This window comes from Macrosteles quadrilineatus, unplaced genomic scaffold (genome assembly GCF_028750875.1).
Source record: "Macrosteles quadrilineatus isolate MER2022 unplaced genomic scaffold, UCM_ALF_1.0 Scaffold_8__2_contigs__length_117827958, whole genome shotgun sequence".
Lineage (NCBI taxonomy): Eukaryota > Metazoa > Arthropoda > Insecta > Hemiptera > Cicadellidae > Macrosteles > Macrosteles quadrilineatus.
Window position 1 is genome coordinate 69660977 of NW_026542601.1, and position 24443 is coordinate 69685419.

The 24443-nt window shown below is 35.6% G+C and overlaps 1 protein-coding gene across 1 annotated transcript; it reads right to left on the reverse strand.

The window, feature by feature from the left end:
• Nucleotides 1–1103: 1103 nt before the first annotated feature.
• On the reverse strand, nucleotides 1104–24443 carry LOC128999732 (uncharacterized). The gene is made up of 5 exons (XM_054426384.1): nucleotides 24383–24443; nucleotides 7686–7782; nucleotides 5199–5393; nucleotides 4317–4522; nucleotides 1104–1353 (listed from the first exon to the last, which is right to left on the reverse strand). The coding sequence occupies exons 2-5, from the start codon at nucleotides 7777–7779 to the stop codon at nucleotides 1195–1197; spliced, it is 654 nt and encodes a 217-aa protein (XP_054282359.1). The 5' UTR covers nucleotides 7780–7782; nucleotides 24383–24443; the 3' UTR covers nucleotides 1104–1194.

Genomic DNA, 24443 nt, shown 5'->3' on the forward strand with positions numbered 1-24443 from the left:
AGCTTAAAGCTCTCTTTGTATTTGATTTCTGAAGGCAAAGTTCATATCAATGGCAAAATAGTGTACACTTACTGTACAACATCATGGCGTTGTCTTGCTTGCTGGTAATCGGAAAATCACCTGTTAGATCCTGAAATGAGTCAGTAACGTTATCGTTGTGGTTAGCAATTGGGTCTAGCAGTTCTTGATCATTGGGCTTGAAATATGATCCTGACTCGAAACAGCTGATCTTAGTCAGTAATTCAAAGTTACAAAGATCATCCAAGGCCAAACTAAAAACTTTTTAGTTTTTTTAGTGTGGCCTTGGATCATCTCACTTGTTTCTACATTCACATTGCACTTTATAGTTGTCGACGGATCTTGTGTATGAAAAACATATGAGTTTAAAACGATTTTATTTAGAAACGTGTTAAAACGTCCCTCAATAAAAAAAAAACTGTAATTTATACTAAAGCGCCTTCAAATATAGAAAACATAAGGGTCAAACTGCTGGAGTGAAAGAACTTACAAGGAAGTATTACCCACCGCAGAATAAGTCGTAGCCTATTACGTCTAAGTTCCACTCCAACGACCAACAGGGGATTGTCCCATAGTTTAAAATTATTAGTGTCTAATACAACAAGTACTTAGCCGAGCGTTTGTTTGCAGCACAAGGTAGGCTACAAATAAATAATTCGTCCACGTTTTAATCTTTGTAATCAATTATCTTCTTCAACTAGCATTGACCTAAAATAAGTTTAAACTCGTTCAACCACTGAATCATGTTTATACAAATAAAAATCTAAAGCCTGTTGTACTGTTGAATGAACTGGTATTTGTCAGGCGACTAAATTTTAACGGAAAAGGTTCATCTTCAAACTCTTATTTCGTATTGGAATAAATCCTCTTCATCACCGCAGCAATGAAGAGTCGTCACAAACTTAATTGTGTTGAATTTTTACGTGTTCGTATAAGACTTACACAAATTATAATATCTGAAAGGCGGATGAGTGGTGTAACCGGTAGATGGCGCGTCAATGACTCGGACAAAGACACACACAGATGTTTTGTACTTTTTTTAATTTTTACATTTAAATAAGATTTTATTACAAAATAAAATTAATTTTACAGTTGGATTTCTCCATATATAAGTCTAAATAATATATTAGGGGCGGTGGTGGGGATATTCACATGGAGGGGTGGGTGTGGGTGAGCCTACAGACGGATGCCGGGGTTGCGCGAGCGGACAAAGTTGAGGAGTTCATCGCTGTCTTCACACACGAAGGGCTTCAGATGGTGACAAGCAACATCGTGCCATTTCACTCCGTCCTGGTAGAAGTTGTTCAGAATTGCCAAGCAAGATTCGTCGTTACCCTGAAATGAGGATCCAGAGTCAATGTGGTTTCAAAATGGAACACATCAGGTTTTTCTTTTCATCAAAGTTGTGTAAAATATTAGATTCAAAGAAAAGAATGTTGTCATCCAACACGGTGATCACTGAAATAGTATCCCTATAGACCATCAAGAATTTTGATCACCTTAGCTCAAACTGAAGAGATAACGATAAGAATATCGTTAACCTCTGAAAATAGTAACCCTATAGAACACAATAAAGGACCAGCTGGAAATAAAATTAATACAATTCGTCTCGCGCACAGGTTTTGCGTGTATAGGCTAGGCATCTTAGGAAAATTAACGGAAAGTTTAGGTACAGTCCTAATCACACCTTTTCTTTATATTTTTTGGGTCGCTGAACACGAATATGAGGTTTGCTGACAGATATTATGCCCGGAACATTGTTTTTTTGACGAAAAAAGACTAAATTCGGGTATTTTTTTAGGTTTTTGGGCTAAATCTTGGTGTAAATGGGTTTTCTGAAAATACCCGGGTTTGTAAAATTAAAGAGCATAAAATTTACTACAAGTTTCATACATAACACTTGTTTCTACGACAAACCGTTACGTCACTAGAGCACACTAAAAATAGGTAAAAATACCAAAAATGTAAATAAACGCTAAAACGTGCCGTTTTACATTTAGTCAGAGAAATATAGGATATGACTTAAAAAAATTGCAAGAAAACGTTTTATGGTTTTCTTTTGTAGTGTTGTGTCTGCAGAGTGACATACTAAAAGTTGCCAAAAATTGGTCCACAGGAAACCACCTAAAATCACGATAAAAAATGGCGGATTTCCCAACATTGGTCAAGTTTGAAAAAAAAGATACCACATGCATTCTTTGTTTAAAATTCTTTGAGATATTGAATTGGGACGGCCACCGATGTTTATTGGGTGGTTAGTCCTTCATTTCAATAGCAAACTCATTTTTGGCCGCCATTTTGGATCCGCCATATTGGATATAAATAAAAATATGTAAAAGTAATGATAACGTTGTGACACATCATTACAAACGAAATTTTCACGCTGATGTCAATGCCAAAATCCGTTTTTAAATATCTTTTTACGTTTTGAAGATATAGGTATTCAAACGAAAACTCTTCCCCATACATTTCTTATGGACGTATCGTACTTCCGTAGATTTTTTAAGATAATTTTTCTTACATCTCCAGTTCTGATCAACGCTTGCAGTTCAGTCAGCCTTTAAATATTCTGTGATGTAAGGGCTTTCATTTGACCTATTGATCATTAAAATTGAACGAGTTAGAGACGAGCTACAATCCTCAAAACAATATTAAATTTAACTTTTTTTATTAAAAGATTTATATCTTGAGTCGATTTTGAATTACTTAGTAAATGTTTGGCTTTAATTTTATTAATCACTATATAAATCACTATATAAAATCTTACAAATCTAAAATGAGTCGTGGACTTTCATTTAACATTAAATTATTTTTATTTATAAATTTGTCTTTAGTTTAAGACATATATACCCAATTATAAATAACAATCAATAAGTAATCTTTAGCTAAAATAAAACTCAATACTTTGACGAATTATTTAAGATCATAAAGAGTTTTGGAAGTTATTTATAATTGGGGATATATGTATTTAACTAAAGACAAATTTCAAAATAAAAATTATTTTATGTTAAATGAAGGCACACGGCTCATTTTAAAGTTGTCAGATTTTATTAAATGATTAATCAAATTAAAGCCAATCATTAAATGAGTAATTTGAGACCACAAATAACTTGGTGATGTATTAACAATCCGAGATATAAATCTTTGAATAAAAAAAGATTTATAAAAAGTTAAATTTAATATTGTTTTGAGGATCGTAGCTCGTCTCTAACTCGTTCAATTTGAATGATCAATAGGTCAAATGAAAGCCCTTATATCACAGAATATTTAAAGGCTGACTGAACTGCAAGCTTTGATCAGAACTGGAGATGTAAGAAAAATTATCTTAAAAAATCTACGGAAGTACGATACGTCCATAAAAAAAGTATGGGGAAGAGTTTTCGTTTGAATATATCTTCAAAACGTAAAAAGATATTTAAAAACGGATTTCGGCATTGACATCAGCGTGAAAATCTAGTTTGTAATGATGTGTCACAACGTTATCATTACTTTTACATATTTTTATTTATATCCAATATGGTGGATCCAAGATGGCGGCCAAAAATGAGTTTGCTATTGAAATGAAGTACTAACCACCCAATAAACATCGGTGGCCGTCCCAGTTCAATATCTCAAAGAATTTTAAACAAAGAATGCATGTGGTATCTTTTTTTTCAAACTTGACCAATGTTGGGAAAAGCCGCCATTTTTTATCGTGATTTTAGGAGGTTTCCTGTGGACCGATTTTTGGCAACTTTTAGTATGTCACTCTGCAGACCCAACACTACAAAAGAAAACCATAAAACGTTTTCTTGCAATTTTTTTAAGGTCATATCCTATATTTCTCTGACTAAATGTAAAACGGCACGTTTTAGCGTTTATTTACATTTTTGGTATTTTTACCTATTTTTAGTGTGCTCTAGTGACGTAACGGTTTGTCGTAGAAACAAGTGTTATGTATGAAACTTGTAGTAAATTTTATGCTCTTTAATTTTACAAACCCGGGTATTTTCAGAAAACCCATTTACACCAAGATTTAGCCCCAAAACAAAAAAAAATACCTGAATTTTGACTTTTTTCGTCAAAAAAACAATGTTCCGGGCATAATATCTGTCAGCAAACCTCATATTCGTATTCAACGACCCAAAAAACATAAAGAACAATGGAGATTAGGACTGTACCTAAACTTTCCGCTAACTGCCACTTTTATTCCTAATATGCCTAGCCTAGTATGCGGGATTATTTTTTCGTATTCCAAACATTGTATAAAGATCGTCAATTATTTTGAAAATAAAGATAGTAATAATATTAATATTTACCTGAGGAGCCTCCCTGTTGTCAGGCTGTGCTTGTCCGTAGCCACCAGTAGCGCTCCAGTCGCCTGTGTTTCTCTGTGTCGTTGGGCCGATCTTAGCGCCACTGCCTGACCAGAACCATCCGTTCACATTGGGAGGTTGCAGATCAGGACGGTCGCAACCAGCAAAGTTACACTTGCGACCAGAGGTCCAAATGTACCTCACATTACCTGAAAAACATCACACTCATCTTAGAATTTATAGTCAATGAAGCAATGCGTATGTTAAAGCAGCCTTCAAAATGTCGTCTGCTAAGCCCGCAGTGCATTATTGTGTAGGACTTGCGTTAGCTTTTGTGCAGGCGTTTCGAAACTTGTAATTCACTATTGTCAACTTGGGCTAGGTGTGATAGGCTACTTGTAAAACTATCGATTATTCCAGCTTTGTTCGCACTCATAACCGAAAAAATTGGACATTTTCAACGCTACAACACTCTTCCACCTTCGTTACCCGTTATCACATTTGAAACCTATTTATACAAAAGACGTGAGAGTATTAGGGTTTTTTTTCTGAAATTGAGAGGCATTTTAGTAATGAGTTCAATGACGTTGACTTAGTTAAACCAAAGATTACATATGTTAAACGTATTGTAACCTGTAATTAATATTATAGATCGTAAGAAAAAAACAACATACAGTATAAAATAATTTTTAAGAAATAAAATACCGTACTCCAATTGATACTTAATTGTATTACTTTCCGACTGATTCGTATTATTATAATTTATTATTATTTACATTTGTTCCAGAAAATTATTTTGTTTATTATTATTCCTCCCATAAAAATCAAAACTAACTACTATCACAACATTTTTGATTGCTCAGCGAGGACTAAACCTACACCTACCTCTGGTTATCCTCTGTTTGACAAACTCGTTCTCCTGGGGAGTTTCCAGACTGACGGCGTCCATACAATGTCTTCTGCAGATGTTTCTGGAGTCCAGCCAGTCGACCTCCAGGTTCCTGGTGGGTCCGTGTTCCCAACTGAAGAAGTAGCTGTGTGCGACGCCACGTGCGTCCCTGTATGTGGCGTGTCTTACTCCTGCAACGCGAGAAATGCTGGTTGGTGGACATTTTGGTATTCATACATTCAGAGAATTTCATTAGAACGTTCACAATCACTGTCTTTGTATTCTTGTATGTGTAGAAAGTGTGCATCTATAACTCGGAATCTCGACATACAAACGTCCAGAGAAATGTGTAGAATTATTAAGACGGTTCTTTGATTGCTGATCTGACCGATGATTCAGACAAAAGGGATGCGGGGGTGGGAAGATATAATAAAATGATATACCTAGCTCAAGAGGGCTGTGGCAATTCGTGGACTAAGGGTTTCATCGGTTATGTATAAATATTTTAACACGATAGTAGGTATACGATGGATTCTATGTTACGTAACAAATAGAGAAATGTAAAGGTATCGGTGGACAGTTTGTATTCAATACTCAAAGATCTTCACCTTATTTGGAAGGTTATTTGGTTAGGTTTGCATTTCAAACTCCAATTTCATACACGTGGTGGAGTCAAATGTTATCCTCACTTGCAGTTCAAACCCAAAGGTTTTCGTTCGTATTTGCATTTCAAACTCCGATTTCATACACGGGGCTCATGCAAGCAACACAACAATACGGGTCTCTTATGCAACAATGTAACAAGTGTAGGAAGACCCTGGGCTCTGTACAGTGTACAGAACATCTGTCATTGGCCTTGTCGTCAGTTCCGGTGGCGCGGGTATTCAAAGTGGTCCGTAAACATTCAGAACACATCCCACAGTTTTGTTCCGAAGTCCTTCGCCACTAAAGACTGCATTTACACATCGGACATAGCAGCTCGTTAGTGGCGCGGCCGTGAGGTCACCGGACCGATCCTTAACATTCACAAGTAAATGAGTGTTTTGATTGTATACGTGTTGTATTGCGAACAGTTTGCGTTGTCTGGTGGATAAAGCGAGTGGTTGTTACAAAGGTCTACGACGCGCTTATTTTCATCATTTGGACCAACTATACTTGTGGGTAATAAACCGACATTCGCTTGGAAACTACCATAATTGACTATTCGATAATGTTGTACCAACAGTCAAAGCTACCATACTTGTACATAACCTGTCAACCTGTATTCATTTTAACGTTTACTAGCTGTGTACCCGTTCTACGGACGGGATCTTTTAGTCAGTTGAAACCTTCTTATAATCAGAACAGCAGTTGGTTTGCTTATTTTAATGTGCAATTTTCCAGACAAAACTTCGTATACAGCACTGTTTTAGGGTATTTTTACTGGTTATCAAAACCCAAGTGGAATTTGATACACACGCACAGAATCTCCAGTTAACGACCAAAATAATGCCTAGAAATTTAATTTCATCTACAGTTACAGTACACGTTATTGCACTTACGGTTGATTAAATCCATTATTTGAGGCACAACGTTTTTAATCTCACTTGGTTTTTTATTTTCTTACAAAATGTGATCGGAAATGGTTGCAGTATTTGTAAACATATCCAGTGACAGATAGAAAAAATAATCTTTATCGAAACAGTTGTTCGTTATTTCATAGATGTCGTATTCTCCAAACAGATTATTAGTATTTCATAAATGACGTATGAGGTTAACATTTGGAGAAACAAAAATCGCACGAAATTGCGGTTTTGAGCGTCCGTCATTTTATTACAAAAGTAGTGAGGTCATATTTTAATGGCTAAAGACACTCTCGCAAATCCAGTTAATACAAAAAGACTCTTTTTATCCCTATCGATGCTTTCGTTTTTCAGGAGAAGGCCGCGTAAAATGCCTACTGGACCGAGACATACAGACAGAAATTGAGATAAGACTTGTTTCGGCTTCTTTAATGTATAAAACGTAAAAATAACCAACTAATATATAATTCTGAGGAATGTACAGACAAACCTCTAATTTTATTTATATAGATTATAACTATAAAAAAGTCTTAATAATCTGACACAGCACCGAACCCTTTATAGACCTACCTAAATCTAATCCAATAGTGATAAATCACCTACTATTATCCAAAGTGTGTACTTAACTTTTAATAGTCTTACGCAAAAACCTGGAGCCATTGTCTATGATAACGCTGAAGGGAAATTAATTAAATCAGCTGATTCCAACGAATAGATAACCGACTCTTCTGTGTGAGTCTTGATAAACATTAAAAGTTAAAACAAACGTTTTAAGTCATTCAATAGAGTTGCTCAGTGTATTTCTATATAAACAGTAAAATGCTCTATACACGTTTTAAATATAACAAAGAGCAACTCTTCTTATCAGTAGTAGTACAAAGTCCTTATAATAATTGGTTTTACTGGACTTGTGACACTCACTGTTGGCGCAGCTCCTGGGATCTGGTAGTGCTAGTCTTCTCTGTGCGACGACGGCGACAGCGCCGAGCACCAGCAATGTTAATACCCTTAGCATATTCTGTAACAAACAAATACGAGGGATTAATATGTATAGCCCATTTAAATATTATATAAATAATTATCTATTATTTTAGAGGCCACGCATATTTTGCACCGGATCTCCTCCTATATTTTGCAACAAATATTTATGAATTTTCCTTAAAATCGCTTATTACACGACGAATTGACGATAAATAGCGGATTAAAATACTCTTCCATTTCCCGCAAAATATCACAAAATCAAAAAATTAAATACGCAAGTAAACACAAATTCAGAACGTAAGTTTGTCCCATGAATCCAACGTTAAATCCTTACTTCCTCTGAATACCGAGTAACTGTTCCCACAATCTCGACAAATCGTGTTAGGCTCTAAACGTTGCCGAGGAATTTGGGCGTTCAAGTACTTGAGCCACCGTAATTACAGACTACGTTCCCCGTAGGAAGAAAGAAGAGGCAGGTGTAAATAGAGAAGAAGCAGAGGAAAGATGAGTAAAGAGAGGGATAGGAGGGGAAGGGGAATGCAACGGTGTATCGGAGAAGGATGACGTGATGCCCCAGATTTGAGAGGATCGGCTCTCGAATGAACTTACAGGTTGTATTGCGGTAACTAGACCGACAGTCTGGCGTTTCAAATAATATTCTTTGAAGTCAACAATAGCTGGTTAGCCATCTTAAAAGCTCAATTCCGAGTCTCAAGAAAGAGTTTTAGGTTTCTCTAACCAACTTAAAATGTTAGGGTCGTGCCTTTGTTCTCCTTAAAAACTATTGAAGGAAATCTCAAACCAATTGCTACTTTTTATGTGGACAACAAGATCTACCGACCCCTATAACAAAAAGCCTATAGTCTACGACAAGTTTTCTCCGGACCACTGGGGAGGGTTGGGTCTGATAATCCGTTACACTTACACTTATCTATAACACTAGCCTATGTCTACCTCAAAATATAAGGTACGTAGGGATCACGTTTTGAAAGTTTTCGATGTCTAATTCATAGTTTGGAACCAAGCCTCCTAAGGTATTTTTTTTTTATATCTACAATGAGTTTCACGAGTTTTACGCAATTAGATATGTTACAAAAACATTTTTTCTACGTTAAAGATAGATTTCAGCCATTTTCTCGCTAGAAAGAATGAGTTAATATCCTTGGAACAGCGTTCTAATTGAAAAATACCAGGATTCTACGATATGGGACCCCCCATTCAAATAGAAAAGGAGGAAGGCCTAGTTTGTAAGTATACATGTTTCTTTCCGACCCTTTTTACACGGTCGCATACCATAAGTTAAATTACTCAATCAAGTGTACTGATATTTCCGTCAGGACATGACTAACAGGTCATGATAACCCCCTACTTGTCTCGTTTCACCGCTGACGACAACGTTATCACATCAGCAGCTATTGCAGCTGATTGCGCCTCAGCCAACTTGCTACACAAGGTTTAGAACCGTTGCCATGCAACTAGCGATGTACACAGAGTAATTTGAGCGGTTACCTCTAACGCAACACTATACTCTATGCACTTCACTTCATCTCATGTCGCATTGTAACACGTTAGCTCGTACTCTGTGTAATCTGGTTATTGCTGTTATGACGCAATAGTAAGAGTATCTGTCATTTCATTTTCTACGCTAGAATGAAACCAGTTCCTATCGTTATCTGATAGGAATTGAGCATTGATTATATTCGCGTCCTACAGTACTGGTTTTGATTGCACTATTATGACATTATTTGCATGGTGTTTGTAAGTTATTAATCTTCTGGTATGATTGCTCCCTGCTACTAGAATTGTAGGTTAAACAACGTAGTCTATACACCAAACAATTGGACAAAGTCTACGTATCAATAGATATTGGTCATGTGTTTAATTCACTTGGCGTTTGGGATATTCAAACATAATGTTCCATTATCTGTTTATAAAAGCATGCCCTGCCAATTTTCAAAACCATTCGGAGATCCTAGCATATATATCACACATATATTGCAAAAACTATATTGCAAATACTTTAAGTATAATTATTGAACGATTGTGGTACAAATCATTATAAGTGACTCAACCAAGGAACAAATATTAAACCCATGCCTGGATCAGTCCGGAGACCTATAAAGTGTCTGCCCATGTAAACGCTAGTGTCCACCATTAAAAGTTTTGAAATAATATGTTGAGTGAAATTGAAGAAATCCAATCAAAATTTACAACACGACTTTTTGCCCAAACGGGATGGAAAGTATGTACAAAGGACACCAACTCTCAAAGTAGCATAATTCGTTAAGTTTGGGTAAAAAAATCTTCGTAATATCTCATCTGTACATAGTTTATCGTCGTATTCGAACATTTTTCCCTTCTAAACGAACAAGTGTTTTGTTGAAAGTTAATTGATTTGTTTCAGTTTTCATCACAACTGCATGCTAATTTTACATTGAAATTGAATGTGAAACAAGAAAAGAAGAAAATGATGACATAAGTATAGACATAGAAAAATTGTATTCCAAATCATTCAAAGCGACCCAATCAATGAACAATTCTAAAAACTGTTGATGAATCAGTCCAAAGACCTACTACTGTGGAGTATCGTGCGTAGAACGTAGGTTTCATGACGTTGCATTCTGCATTGTACGCGTGAGACGCGAGAGAGGTGCCTTGACCGTTGCATTGCAACACTACGTTGTGTCATCGTCTGTGCATTGTGTAGCATCATGCAACATCGCCAGCTACTGTGAGCCGAGATCGCTTCATTAAAGCAATTAAGGCGACGGTTAAATCTGATGATACGTGAATTTCCAAAGTGGAAAGGTCAAACGGTGCACGTTCTTTCTCTTTCCCACTCATTTTTGCGTTTAAAAGAAAGTAGAGTACGGTGTCCTATCATATTACCTTTTTCATCATACTGTCCGGTATAAGCAGTTTTTGGATCTCTTAATCGTCCGAAAATCATAGTTTTGGGGTATCTTCAGGGAAAAGAAAAACATATTATGGTAAATTTTTTTGTTCGCTAACCTCAAAGTTTTATAAGTAGACCAACAATATGGAAACACTGCCAATCATTCGATATTTTAAGTTATGTTTGTAAACAACAGAAGTGTAAAAATTAAAGACGAATTTGTATAACCTCAAATTATGTGGTATAATTTTTTAACGGTTTTTAGAAGGTTTTAGAAGGTTATTTCCACAGTACGATGAAAATAGTTGTTCATCACACGGAGCGAAAGTGTATTTTTGGTATTTAATCGTATTTCCAAACTCGGCTGCGCCACACTTGTAAAACACGATTGCGAAACAAAAAGAGACACTTTCGCTCCTAGTGATGAAATGTACTATTGTTTTAAAATATTGTGAATGATTTTGGTAACAGATGTTTATCCAACAGTTTATTTGACACCCAAATCATGTTAGAATTTTAAGAAAGTCTGCAGAATTTTATTGAACCTCTGATATACGTTGTTTTCAAATTATAGTTGTTAGCACTCAAATTCACAATTAATACAGGTTGAACATTAAATTTTAGTGTCTTGTCACACACTTGAAATGTACATAATTATTTAACCTAATTTATTGGGAAATATCACTTACTACTTCCATTCAATATGTATTCAGCATCGCTTTAACTTTTTACTATCACTACACTATACTTACTTCAGTAATTATAAAAGTCCGCTAGGTAAAGGAAAGCGTGTTGCATCCTTAATAGTGTTTGACCCACGAGCCCAGTCTCAATTGAACATAAATTGGCTGTACCTTATTGTGTATATAAGGGGGTTTCGAAGCTATATATAAAATATTGTATAGAAAGTCCATATGGACTATACTCTGTAGGCTACTAAAAGTCAAGCGATGATTTAATGTTAACGTTGCTGCTCATAACCTTGAAAATTATATTCTGATGTTTATAAACATTTCAGATTATTTCCTAAGTAACTAGTAAGTAGTTAGTTAAATGTTCGCAAGAGTGACATCACTCACGACTCAATGTCGCGACTAACACAACTAACTCGTGACGTAGTCTACCTTCTCAACGGGATGTGCTCAGTGATCGCGTTGCATCGCTGATCTGAAATGTAACTTGAGACGTTTTCAAGTCAATGATACCGTATGTAACTTTACTTGCAGTGAAATAACACTTTCCAATTTATTACGTTTACCTATAATACTACATACACAGAGGTGGAAAGGGACGCTCCACCTCCCTGCCTGAAGTAGCTCTGTGTGCCTGAAGTATTACTGATTTTCTTTTGTTGTTCTACATTGGCCAAACAGAAACTACACCAGCGACTTCAGTGCGTCCGACCACTCAAGTCTCCGGTAACAACACTAAACTAGTTCGTAATGCACAGTGTTGTGTAGATACAAACTTTAGACAGCAAATATTTTGTAGATTTTACAACTGACACTGCAGCGTTTTTTACCAAACAAAACATGAAAACTCCTCCACTGTTAATTTTTACACCCAACTGAAAAGAAGTAAGTGAGATACTAAAAACCTACTTGCGAATCAACAATTATTGTGGGTGGTTAGGGAGAAAAAGAGATAAATGTGACCCTAAAAGGTCCTCTGGTCTTATTAAACGTAGGTCTTGGGTAGATAAAGAGGTTATATTCAAGAATATGGTATTTTACCCTGATAAAAACGCATTACACACAAAAACATCCCTTCCGCTAGTTTTAGAAACTCAGTTTACAGGGAAATTACTGCCACAGAGATTCACTTTTTTAGGACAAACAAAACAACCTCATATGATGGCTAAATAAATGAGCTTCTTTTGTCTGGAAACAGTGACTTTGTGTACTTGTAATTTGGTTTCCGTTTATAAAAAGAATACACCATGTGCAGTGTACACGTCCGGAAGATTTGGTAAAATATCCAAATGTTTACACAAACCTGCAAATATAGTTTCGATCTTAAAGCATAGAAAAGGTACTATTAAACATAACACCCTCTGCACCAGATTCTGCTCAATATTGTTACACAAGTAAACAGTTACTTTTTGTCACTGTTAGATAACAGATTACTTCCGCGGCGGAACCGTTGTTGTTCCGGCACCGTGACAATATAACCGGTGACGGGGGAAAGCGATGTTACAATAACACTGTCAGGGTAGATCTAGATGTTTATCTTGAGACTTGTAATGCTCATACTTATTGTGGCGTAATGCTGCATAGAGCGAGCATTGAGATTCAAATGTAACATTATAAATTCAAAGTCACCATCACTATTACTACTGTAACTTTCTGATTTCGTAAACCGGATCTGAAGTGACGGATTCACCAAAGGTTTCTGAGTAGAAATGAACACTCAAGCCTTCGAGATCCATAATGAAGGACTTACAGTGCTTCTTTAATTGTGGAGGTTAGGACTATTTATAATGAACCGGTCAAGCCGGTAAGTAGAATATTGTGGCCTACTACAAGCAATATGAATTTGTTTACTGACCTGAGATTTGAGTAGTAAGATTAGTTTTTATTGAATTTTTATACCATTATACACCTTAATGAAAATGTAACTATTTGGTGTTGTAACTCATCATACTAAAGTGGTTCATGATGTTTTAAATCATAAGTGCAATGCATAATTTATTTAAAGACTTACCTAAGAAAGCGTTATTTTTTTTTAATAATAAGAAGTGTTACACACATATAACCCATTATAGTCTCGAATACACGTAATTCAGCATTTCTCGTAGGCGTCGTACCGTAACCAAGCGGAAAACTACCGTGTCTGAACGTTATAGCGGATAAACTGTACATGCTACTGGGCGTAACGTACACGCACCGGTCATGATACAAACGTTAACCAAGTCTGGCAGGTGTCTGCGGTACATGCTACTGGCGTAACGTACACGCACCGGTCATACAAACGTTAACCAAGTCTGGCAGGTGTCTGCGGTACATGCTACTGGGCGTAACGTACACGCATCGGTCATACACATGTTAGTCAAGTCTGGTAGGTGTCTGCGGTACATGCTACTGGGCGTAACGTACACGCACCGGTCATACAAACGTTGGTCAAGTCTGGCAGGTGTCTGCGGTACATGCTACTGGGCGTAAAGTACACGCATCGGTCATACAAACGTTAGTCAAGTCTGGTAGGTGTCTGCGGTACATGCTACTGGGCGTAACGTACACACATCGGTCATACAAACGTTAGTCAAGTCTGGCAGGTGTCTGCAGTACATGCTACTGGGCGTAACGTACACGCATCGGTCATACAAACGTTAGTCAAGCCTGGCAGGTGTCTGCGGTACATGCTACTGGGCGTAACGTACACGCATCGGTCATACAAACGTTAGTCAAGCCTGGCAGGTGTCTGCGGTACATGCTACTGGGCGTAACGTACACGCATCGGTCATACAAACGTTTGTCAAGTCTGGCAGGTGTCTGCGGTACTACCTACTGTCTAATCAACTGCTTTGGACAATGTCAGGCCACGAGCGGTTCAACCTTACACTGGAATAGCATACCAATGCTTAATATTGGATTGTATACGTTGTCTTGGGTTGTATATCCTATCTATACTCTTGGAAGTTGTTTGGACATGGTAATACGAGTAAAAAACCAAAAATAATAAAAAATATTCTACGCCCAAACACTTAACTCCGTCCACGTCCATCAACAGACGATGGACTTCAAACGCGATTTACGACTGAGATCACAGAAATCTTATCACAAAATGCGATTCTGACTTGATCAGAGCGTCCGTTTAAACTATACCGAGACTAATCGTTCTGTAGGGGTCGGGTGGCTCGAAGAGAAGAAGGTGAAGTAAGAAACACGTATGTCAACCTTAAATTACGGACAATCGACATTTCGAATTTATTTGTTTCACCGTATTTCGAAACTGTACACCAAAGCACCTGAGAACATGTAATTTCTTTTTAATCGTTCATTACGTCACGGTAGTCAGGTTTTAACATCACAGTCCATTTTCCTATCTGCCGATAAATGCCATGACAAAGAAAATCGCTTCTAATTATACTGTAACCAACCTGTAACTCTTTCACTACTCATTAGCCTTTCCATTTTCAGGCACCACTTTCTAACGCAACTATATACTTAGATTTAGCAATAAGTTATCAGGAAAGGTCAGCAAGAGGAAAACAAGACGTATTTATCGGGTGTCGAAACGAAGAATGTGGCTTGAACGAAATTACGGAGACGGTGGAGAAGAAAAGAAAAATACTTATTGGTGATATTCAAAATAACTGGAATTTGTCACCATAATTCTGACCTACGCCGAGATACCACCGTGCAAAATAACCGACGACTTATTACACTTATTATTATTATGGTACTTATTACACGACTTATTATTATTATAGTACGTGGTTAGCAAAATAAAAAAAATGAAGGGGGTGTTTTCACTTAATATGAAAGGGATGGGTATTGGGTAAACACCAACCTTTGGATTACCAGACGAAATAAAGAAGTGTGGCCTACGTACAACTACAAAGCATTAATAATCCTAAGATTGATGATTTACAGGGATAACATTTTCACATTTTAGGAATGAAGGTTGAAGACTGCCGTTAAAAAAGTAGTGTGTATCAAGTGAAACTGATTGAAAAAAATATGTTTTAAGCAATAAAGACAAGTTTTAACAGTACGTGCATTCTTTGTGATATTTTTACATATACATTTGTACTAATCTTTTGTGGACACCCTGTATGTGTGTGAGAGAGGAGATATGCTGGAGGCTGTGTCCCACATACAAGTCAGTGATCTCTGCTTGACACGGTTAAATCTCTCTGTCAATGGCACGGATGGTACACGGCCCAGGTGTCTGTTCCGGGTACAGTATCGGGGTTACCGTCCACCAAACTGGGTAAACGACACGGTACGGAAAAGAGTTTGTCATTATCATTATGATATGGAACGCCAGGGCCGGATTTAGCATTTTTGCGCCCTTAGGCCCAAATAATTTTCCGCCCCTAGCACAGAAAACAGTAGTATGTTTTCTGTGCCCTAGTCTGGTCACAGTTACTTTCCTTCAAACCTTTATTAAAAACTACCTATATCATGCCCATAGGCCTAAGTTAATTGCTTGAATACCACTCCTCGTCGGAATCATTGTAAGTTTTTTGTTTTTATTGACTTGTTTAGCCTTAACAAAATGCCGTCTTAAACACTGTTAGCAATTTTATGCTTTTAATAAATGCTCAAGTTTGTGGCCGTGGGACTAAAACAAAACAACTCAAACCACCGAGAATTCCTGAAAAAAACATGGCCATTGATTCAAATTCCAGGCCCAAAAACCTGAACTCCATACAGTACGTGATACCATAGATTAAACATAATCCTTTAGTAGATTTGTCATAATTTTGGATTAGCTGAAAACAATTCTTGTTATTTAAGGAGTATGTTTTATCTGTGTTTAAACATAGTTTATCAAAAATAAAACGATCTAATCATCAACAATAGGTCGTTTCCCGTTTATATTACAAGAAATTAAAACACACATCCTAGAACTAACCCTAAAATAATAGAAACAAAATTACGTTAAAACTAACGTCCAGTATCACCAACATGAACTAGACATGAAAATATTTTGAATTAACAATGTCATAAGAGGTCGACTTGAGTTATATTTAATCTATGGCCATACTGCATCTAGGTTATATTTCCAAAGCAAAACAGAGCAATATTCCGGCCAACCATACCGATCCTTAGGTCTGAGGAGAAAATGACAGCATTAATGGTGCTTTGGAGGGTATTGAATGTTTCTAAAATCTAATGCAAACTGAGATTAATATTTTTCGTTAATTTTAAACTTAAATTCATCGTTGTTTTAATATTCAACACGTATTATATATTTTAACTTGATCCTGCAGATTGTTGTAAACTAATCAAAAGACTAGTTAATAACTTTTGTTTTGTGAAGTGAGGGTGGTAACAATGTCTAGCACGCATGCGCCCCTAATCACTCTGATCAGTAGTGCCAAGCCTGAGCCTGAGCCAGCATAGTGGCCCAGTGCAGTGACAATACGATACGTACCCCTTGGGCGCTCGTCAACGTCAACATCCCTACAGCCTACTCCCGTATAACCAATGTTCGTTAGTAATTTTGTAACGAAATTGATGCGTAGTTCTGAAAAATATTTTAAATTTTATAACAATAATTTCTTTTTATGAACTTCAGAAGTTTTTTTTATCAACTATGACTATTTATGTTTATTTTTAGATAGCCTATAAAAAAATTCCTCTTGGCCGTGCGCCCTCTGGGACCTTGCGCCCATAGGCCCGGGCCTACCGGGCCTATTGGGAAATCCGGCCCTGTGGAACGCCCCCAAAATATGAGTGTAAAATGTAAGCTGGTCTGTGTAATTTTGTTACTGAGTAAGATCAGCTGTTTCATCAGTCAAGATCATAATAAATATATCATAATAATACACCATTATGATATATTTAAAGCCACCCACTAAACTTATGCGACCTCTGAATAGTCATCAGCTGGGTGTATTGTGAAGATATTTCTATGTTTACAATTGGGGTTTAGGGTGACTCGAACTACCACCGAATTTCGTAGACCACTCTTGAATGTAAACTCTAGTAAAAAATTGATATTTAATTAAATGCGCCCTGATGGCCTTAAATTTGAACTAATCCGGTCAATTACTGTTAAACATTGAACATTAATTCAATAACACTGTTGCCCAAACAGCCAGTTCAACAAGTTTAAATGGGCTCTTACGAGGACCATAAATATAAATTTTAATCATACTCTATTCCTTCGTCTCAAAGTGTGACAGAATTCAACAATTTACTGCTAAAAACTAAATATTATTTAGAAAATATTCCGTCTCATGAAAAAGTGTTTTTCCCTTGTTAACATGTTTTTTCTGTGTTTTCCGAATACTCTATTTCCTATTGTAAAGGGATATTCAACTAGTCAACAAATTATATTGATTTCACAGTTTGAAATGTTTTTAATCATTCGTGGTTTTTTGCAACATTTTAGCGAATTTCCCTATAGGGAAGTAGCTATTACCGTAGGTGGCACGGTAAGACCTAGACCCGGGACCGATTTACTTTTTCATTTTGATGTCCCCAGAGGCCAAAAACACCATTCGTTCAAATTTTTATATATGTATATATATATATATATATATATATAGGCCTATAGATTTATATATATATATATACGTCCGTGAACGCGATAACTTGAGTAATTTTGGTCCGATTTTGATGAAATTTGGTTTAAATGTGTAAAGGGAGATAAACTTGAATGAGTTCGCGAACCAGCATGATCGGACCATGGGAACGGGGCTTTACGAGGGGTTTTATGGGGTAAAAATTGGTTTTTCTCACTTTTGACCCTCAAAACACAAAATTTCCCAATTTCTCTTTAGACCTTTTTAAAGAGCTTAAAAAAACAAATAATTTAGTATATAAAAGTATTTTTGTTCGGTTATTAGTAACGGAGAAAATTTAAAAAATTGTAAATTTAAAATTCCCATGTTATTCTTATGGAGAATATTGTCAAATGTTGTAGTTTGCTTGTTTATGGATATATTTTGATCAAACTTGGCAAATTTATTTATTTTGTACTAAGCTATCAATATTTTACTCAATAACACACTTTATTAGTTTCCTTGTAGCAGCAAACCTAGGTACTCGTTAAACCTAATGTTATTAAAATATATTTAACTGAAAATCAATTCAGACAAATGGAAATTCGCTTAGTCGGCAGGTTTGCTGCGGCGGGGGTATTTTTTATTAAAATTAATACCATTTGAGTGTCCTTTATACATACTGATTAATGTCAATTGTTTTCTGGTAAAATATACAGTTGGTGTTCAAAGTATGCTGGTGTTCTCGATCCAATGTAGGAGGTCCTCGACAAATCTTCTGGCCAGAACAATACGGGAGAGTTGTGATAAAAGAAAGCTGCCAGGAGGGGCTAATAAATTAGTGATCGTGAAAGCGGCCTTTCTGCACCGTTGTAGGTCGCCCCTGCGGTACTTCCATCATCCTTCAACAGGACGTATCCATATACCCTTTCACCGCTAAAACTGCAAACGGTCCTTGTCCACTCAAGTGCATTACGATATGCTTTTCTAGCTCATCTAGTTAAGTGTACAAATAAAAAGAAATAGCCAAAATCAAATTTTTTCATTTTTATCACACATCTTAAAGCTAAAGTATTCCACTTTAGAGATAGAGTAAGTTGTGTTTAGTTGAGTTTAAGTTGAAAGTGCAGTAAGTTGAAAGTGCAGTAAGTTGAGTTGAGTTGAAGTTGAAGTTGAAAGTGCAGTAAGTTGATTTGAGATGAAGTTGAGACAGTAAGTTGAGTTGAGATAAAGTTCAGTAGTACAGGAAGTTAAGTCGAGAGTGCAGTAAGTTGAGTTGAGTTGAAGTTCAGTAGTACCTACAGGAAGTTAAGTTGAGAGTGCAGTAAGTTGAGTTGAGTTGAAGTTGAGAGTGCAGTAAGCTGAGTTGAGTTGAAGTTGAGACAGTAAGTTGAGTTGAGTTGAAGTTGAGACAGTAAGTTGAGTTGAGATGAAGTTATTAACGCAACCAAGAACGTGAATATTGCTGGTTGTCTACAAAGAAACTATTAAAGTTCATTGAAGAAATTGAAAAAATCGAAGGAAGGAACGAAAAAATAATCAAGATGAATAACTTCCGCGTGTTAATAAAGAAACAGTACACAGTTCAGAAAGTAAATTCAAGCAAAGTTCGCTAACGTGTAAAACTTAAGAAAGTGTTCATTATATGTGGAACACCGAACATTCAAACATAAATGGATCCGTGAGTTTAAAGCAATACATATTTACAAATTGTATTATTTTGCCGTTGATCGTTATTATTTGTCCCCCACTCAGTTTTCTAGACCGGAGCCGAGTGGGCTTGGCGGTGTTTATGGTGCACGACCTAGCCTGCAGTGACATCACGGTGACACGGTGACACAGAAGTGATTGTCACTAACCGGCTGATGGTGATCTCCTTGACGAATCACCCATTGTCATCACTGAAGCAAGCACGGACGTGTTGGTGATCAAACGTTAGCACTAAATTTGATTTGTATGTATGGATCGTTACAACGCATCCGGAACATTGGCAGTATTTCAATAAGTTGAGTTCAGTAAGTTGAGTTGAGTTAAAGTTCAGTAGTGCAGTAAGTTGAATTGAGTTGAGTTGAAGTTAAGTAGTGCAGTAAGTTAAGTTTAGTTGAAGTTGAATAGTGCAGTAAATTATGTTGAGCTCTGATGAAGTTCAGTAGTGCATTAAGTTAAGTTGAGTTGAGTTGAAGTTCAGAGTGCAGTAAGATAAGTTGAGTTGAGATGAAGTTGGGTTGTACCGTTCCAACCCAATGAGTCAATGGTTAAGCTATGGTCATTCGCTATTTATTTTAGTATTACAGTTAAATACTGAAGTTTTGCTTGTATTTGACATACACTGTATAAACATTGATCATAAAATCACAAACCATGGCTAGAAACAGGATCATGAGTCTAGATTCTATAAAATGTGTTGCAACGTAGACATTTTAAGCGATTTAACAATGTTTGTATCAAGTTTTTCTAGCCAAGAACCATATAAATATTAACGAAACAAATTACGAATAAGTAATATGTGTTTTACATTATGGACAGCAAAACAATTTAAATTTTAAATACTGTACAGGGAAAACCCACCTTCTTGTCTACCCACCTTTGTTTAGTATCGTTCGTCTATGAAAATTTTTAAATCTTTGATTACGTAACGCTTTTCTCCACTTTACTTCTCAGTTGTTACAACAGTCACGTTGAAGTATTCGTCACAAGAACCGTAACTTGACCGTTGTGCTGAATACCGACGGTAGCACTACTGAAGAAGAGGTATCTTTAGCAATTCAAATACACCGGGAAAGATGTGTAAAACCACACTTTTGCAACGTTTCTCGCACCTGAATATATCCGATCAAACTAAACCTGTTGTGCAAAAAATATAATAAGCAATTATTTCAAACGTCCCAAATTTGTATAAATATGATTAATCAACAAATTTTGCAATAAGGTGTTATAATTGAAAAATGTTAAGTACCTGTAAAATGATCATACGTGGAGGGAAAAAGTGTTATTGCTTAGCCGTGTGCAACGAATTCAACATGAAAACGATCACAGAGTAAACTATTTGCAACATGACCGCCCCAGATTATTGTTGCAAGTAAAATACCAAACTACAACGATGATTCTGTAGATATATATTTTGAAGCCCTCGCCTAAATTATGGGCGTATATTGGGAATCATCTAAATATATATAATGCATGTGTATAGTGAGAATTGTATCGTGTATAATGTATAGTCCATGTATTCTAGGGTAGCGGACATCAGACGGAAAGTGTGATACTTTCTAAAGAGGCCGACATTCGACACTTGGCACTCGGAACTTGTAAGTCAATACTGGGGCGAATACAGATGAGATCCGGCATCGCTCAGGCATGCCACCACGTCGCTGACCCACCGGGTTCAATACTAGCTCTAACTGTAAACAATATTGGGAAACAGCTTGTTCGATAAAACCAAAGATCCTATTTTAGACGCTCATCTTGAGCTATTTACCGATTAAATAGTATGTTGAGTGAATCAAAATAATGTATTGAATGATTACCTATTTGTTTCAGCTGTTATTTATTTTACACGTGTTTTTAAAAAGGCCATACATCTAGATATATTTAGTCAAATAAGAGCTTTTTGTTTTACTACATATTTTACCTATTGAAAAAAAAAATAGAGGAGGTACTCCATAAATATAAATTAAAACTACAAGATCTAGACATTTCAATGTGTTTAACCAACGACTGCATTTATTTGGTCAATCAATTCTAAAACGGACTAATTAGAAAGTAAAGAGTGGAAGGAAAAGGAAATTCCCCTTGTCAATAGCTATACACAGATCGAATAAGGACAAAACCATCATTATTCATTACGTGCACTTATCGAGGATGTTACTCGGTAGCAGTACCTGAAAACTCAAGGAACGTCTGTATTTGTTTAACCATATTCAAATAATACTCGAGGTATAAAGAAATTGCCAATCACTATTTCATACCTTCACAGCTAAAGGTTTTCTAACGACAATGCAAGTTGTCCAATGCTGCGGGTTAGAATGCATTGTTGCAACATACTGTTTAACATAGCGGTGTAACGGACTTGGCAGATTATGTTACCGCCCGTATCTACAGTCGATATTATTGCAACGTCCGAAATTTTAAATATATTGTTACGTCATCGCACATATTAATTGAATACGATTATTAAGATAAAATATATGTTTAAAGAATAAAGATAAATGATGACCTAAGTAATAACATAATAATAAGTTAATAGAAGTAAACATTTTGGAAGGTATTTGTATTTTTTAACTATTTGATTATTGTTAATCACTGTATTTAAAGTGGTTTCATTGCAAGGAAGTAATGCCATAGTTAGCAATCGATTTCGATCGGTTATCATCAAGTCCAATCGTATACCAGAATATAGTCGTTTTGACATATTTTATTTTATTTTTTAAATAAGGTGACATACGTATAAATAAACATATAATAGGTGTATCAACCGGGAAGGCGTATGTATTTATACTTGTAGTTTTAGTGCTTACAAGCAAAATGCTTGTTTAGAAGTTATTTTGAACTCTTTAAGTCATTATGAAATTACGATCCTATTTAATGATTTTAAAATGACAAACACTATCCAATATTAAACTTGTTTTATACTTATTTGATATTAAGTACGGAACAGAAATATGACATTAGTGTCACTTATGCAACTACTTAAGTTATAAAAACTGTTATTGCGACATTACTGAAACAATCAAAAATATAAAAGAATAAAATCCGAAACAAACAAAATCTGTAAACATGTTTTTCTTAAATTCAAAATAAGCTTAATTACATAATATTTTCCGACTAGAGACGAAATCTGCGACGTGGATTTGACTGTTTACCTTGCAAGGTCTTCGGCCGCTTGTGAAAGTCTTGGCAAAGTTTGATGACTCTTGGTGTATTTGAGTAACGCCAAATGTCTGTTTGCCATTAATTAATTAAAATAATCTTCTGTAATAATGTTAACTAAGCTTGGCTCTGTAATAGAATCTATACACTGTATGAGATGTATGTAGGCAATGTTAAAAGGGATTATAATCTTAGAGAAGAATTTAAAACTTATAAATATTTATCAATCTTCTTCATGAACTTGTACTTTGAAATCGTATAAACATTAGTAAGTAGTGCAATGCTACTTGAATCACGACACTACTTGAAATACGAGTTTCGGCCATTTTGGTTCATAAAATGTATTAATGAAATATTTCGTTCTACCACACTATTGTTAAACCACCAATTATTCGACTGACGATTTTTAACTGTATTGCAATCATTCTTGTTTAAATTAAATATTTAAAACAATTCAATGCAAATAAATCCTCATTTTGCGTTAAAGCAAATACTACTAACTATGTTTGGACAGGTATACAGTAGTTCCTATGTTATCTTATAAGAATTAGAATTCTTGTGTCCTAGAATTATAATGCAGATAATTGATGCAAGCTGATCAACAATGCAGTATGCTGATGCTTATCAAACATGTTTTCATAAAAAAAGCTCTCCTGGAATTCTTCGGTGACGTGCAATTTTTAAAATATATGGTAATTTTATTATTTGTAATAAATGATTTATGGTAAGATTTATAGTACTAGTACTAATATAATATTAAAGGAAACTTTATGAAAATGTATACGTTTTAAAGTTATTCTAATAAGTTGTTAAGCTTTTAATTACGCAGTTTTTAATACAGACATGCAGAGAAAACTGTTATTTATAGTTTATGAAACAATTTTTGATGGTACAATATCTTAAAATTTTTGTTTAGTGATAAATTAACTGCTGATCTCAGTCAAGTATTTACAGAATCAATAATTTATAGAAATGATTTTATACACTAATCTCTGTTACGGTACTTCGTAATCACTCTAAGGGGTTATCTTTGGATATCTACTGATTGACGAATTAATTTACATTACGATTTCTAACAATAATATTTTTCATTAAATTTGGTATTGGTTTTAATTTGTACATTGTCCATTCACTGTTTGGCGGAAATTATTGTGCATAATCTATTTTCATATTAGAGTATAAATAATGTTTCATGAGTGTGTAAAATTAATCAATTTGGGGAAGGTTTGGTATACTGTTTAGTAGTATTTAGTTAAGTATGGTTTCTTTTAGCTTAAGAAATTCAACTTAGACCAAACAAAAATTCAAATTTTAACAATTTCAATGACAAAAATGTATTTTTTTAAGTAAACAGTACTGGTAGACGTTTTAGTAGATTTTAGGTAAGTATGATTTCTTTTAGTTTATACAATTTAACGTAACGTAGACCAAAAATAAAAATAAAACCAAACACTCTCTACAAAAAGATGTATTTTTTACTGTACACTTTTTTTAGTATACTAGACATGAAATAAATTTACCAACGAATTACTAAAATTAACCTACAAAAAATAATAAAATTCACAACATTTTGTAGGCCGAAATTCCAGGAGACTTAGAAACTAAAGTATGTTTGCACTTGCACCAATCACCTGCACCTGAGTTGCTGGTCCTAAACACTGCACTAGTCACTACACTGAAGACACTGACACCAACCTGTGTTTAGCTCGCAGTCCTTCGACGGAGTGTTCGCCGGTTCTCTCCACCTCGCCTCATA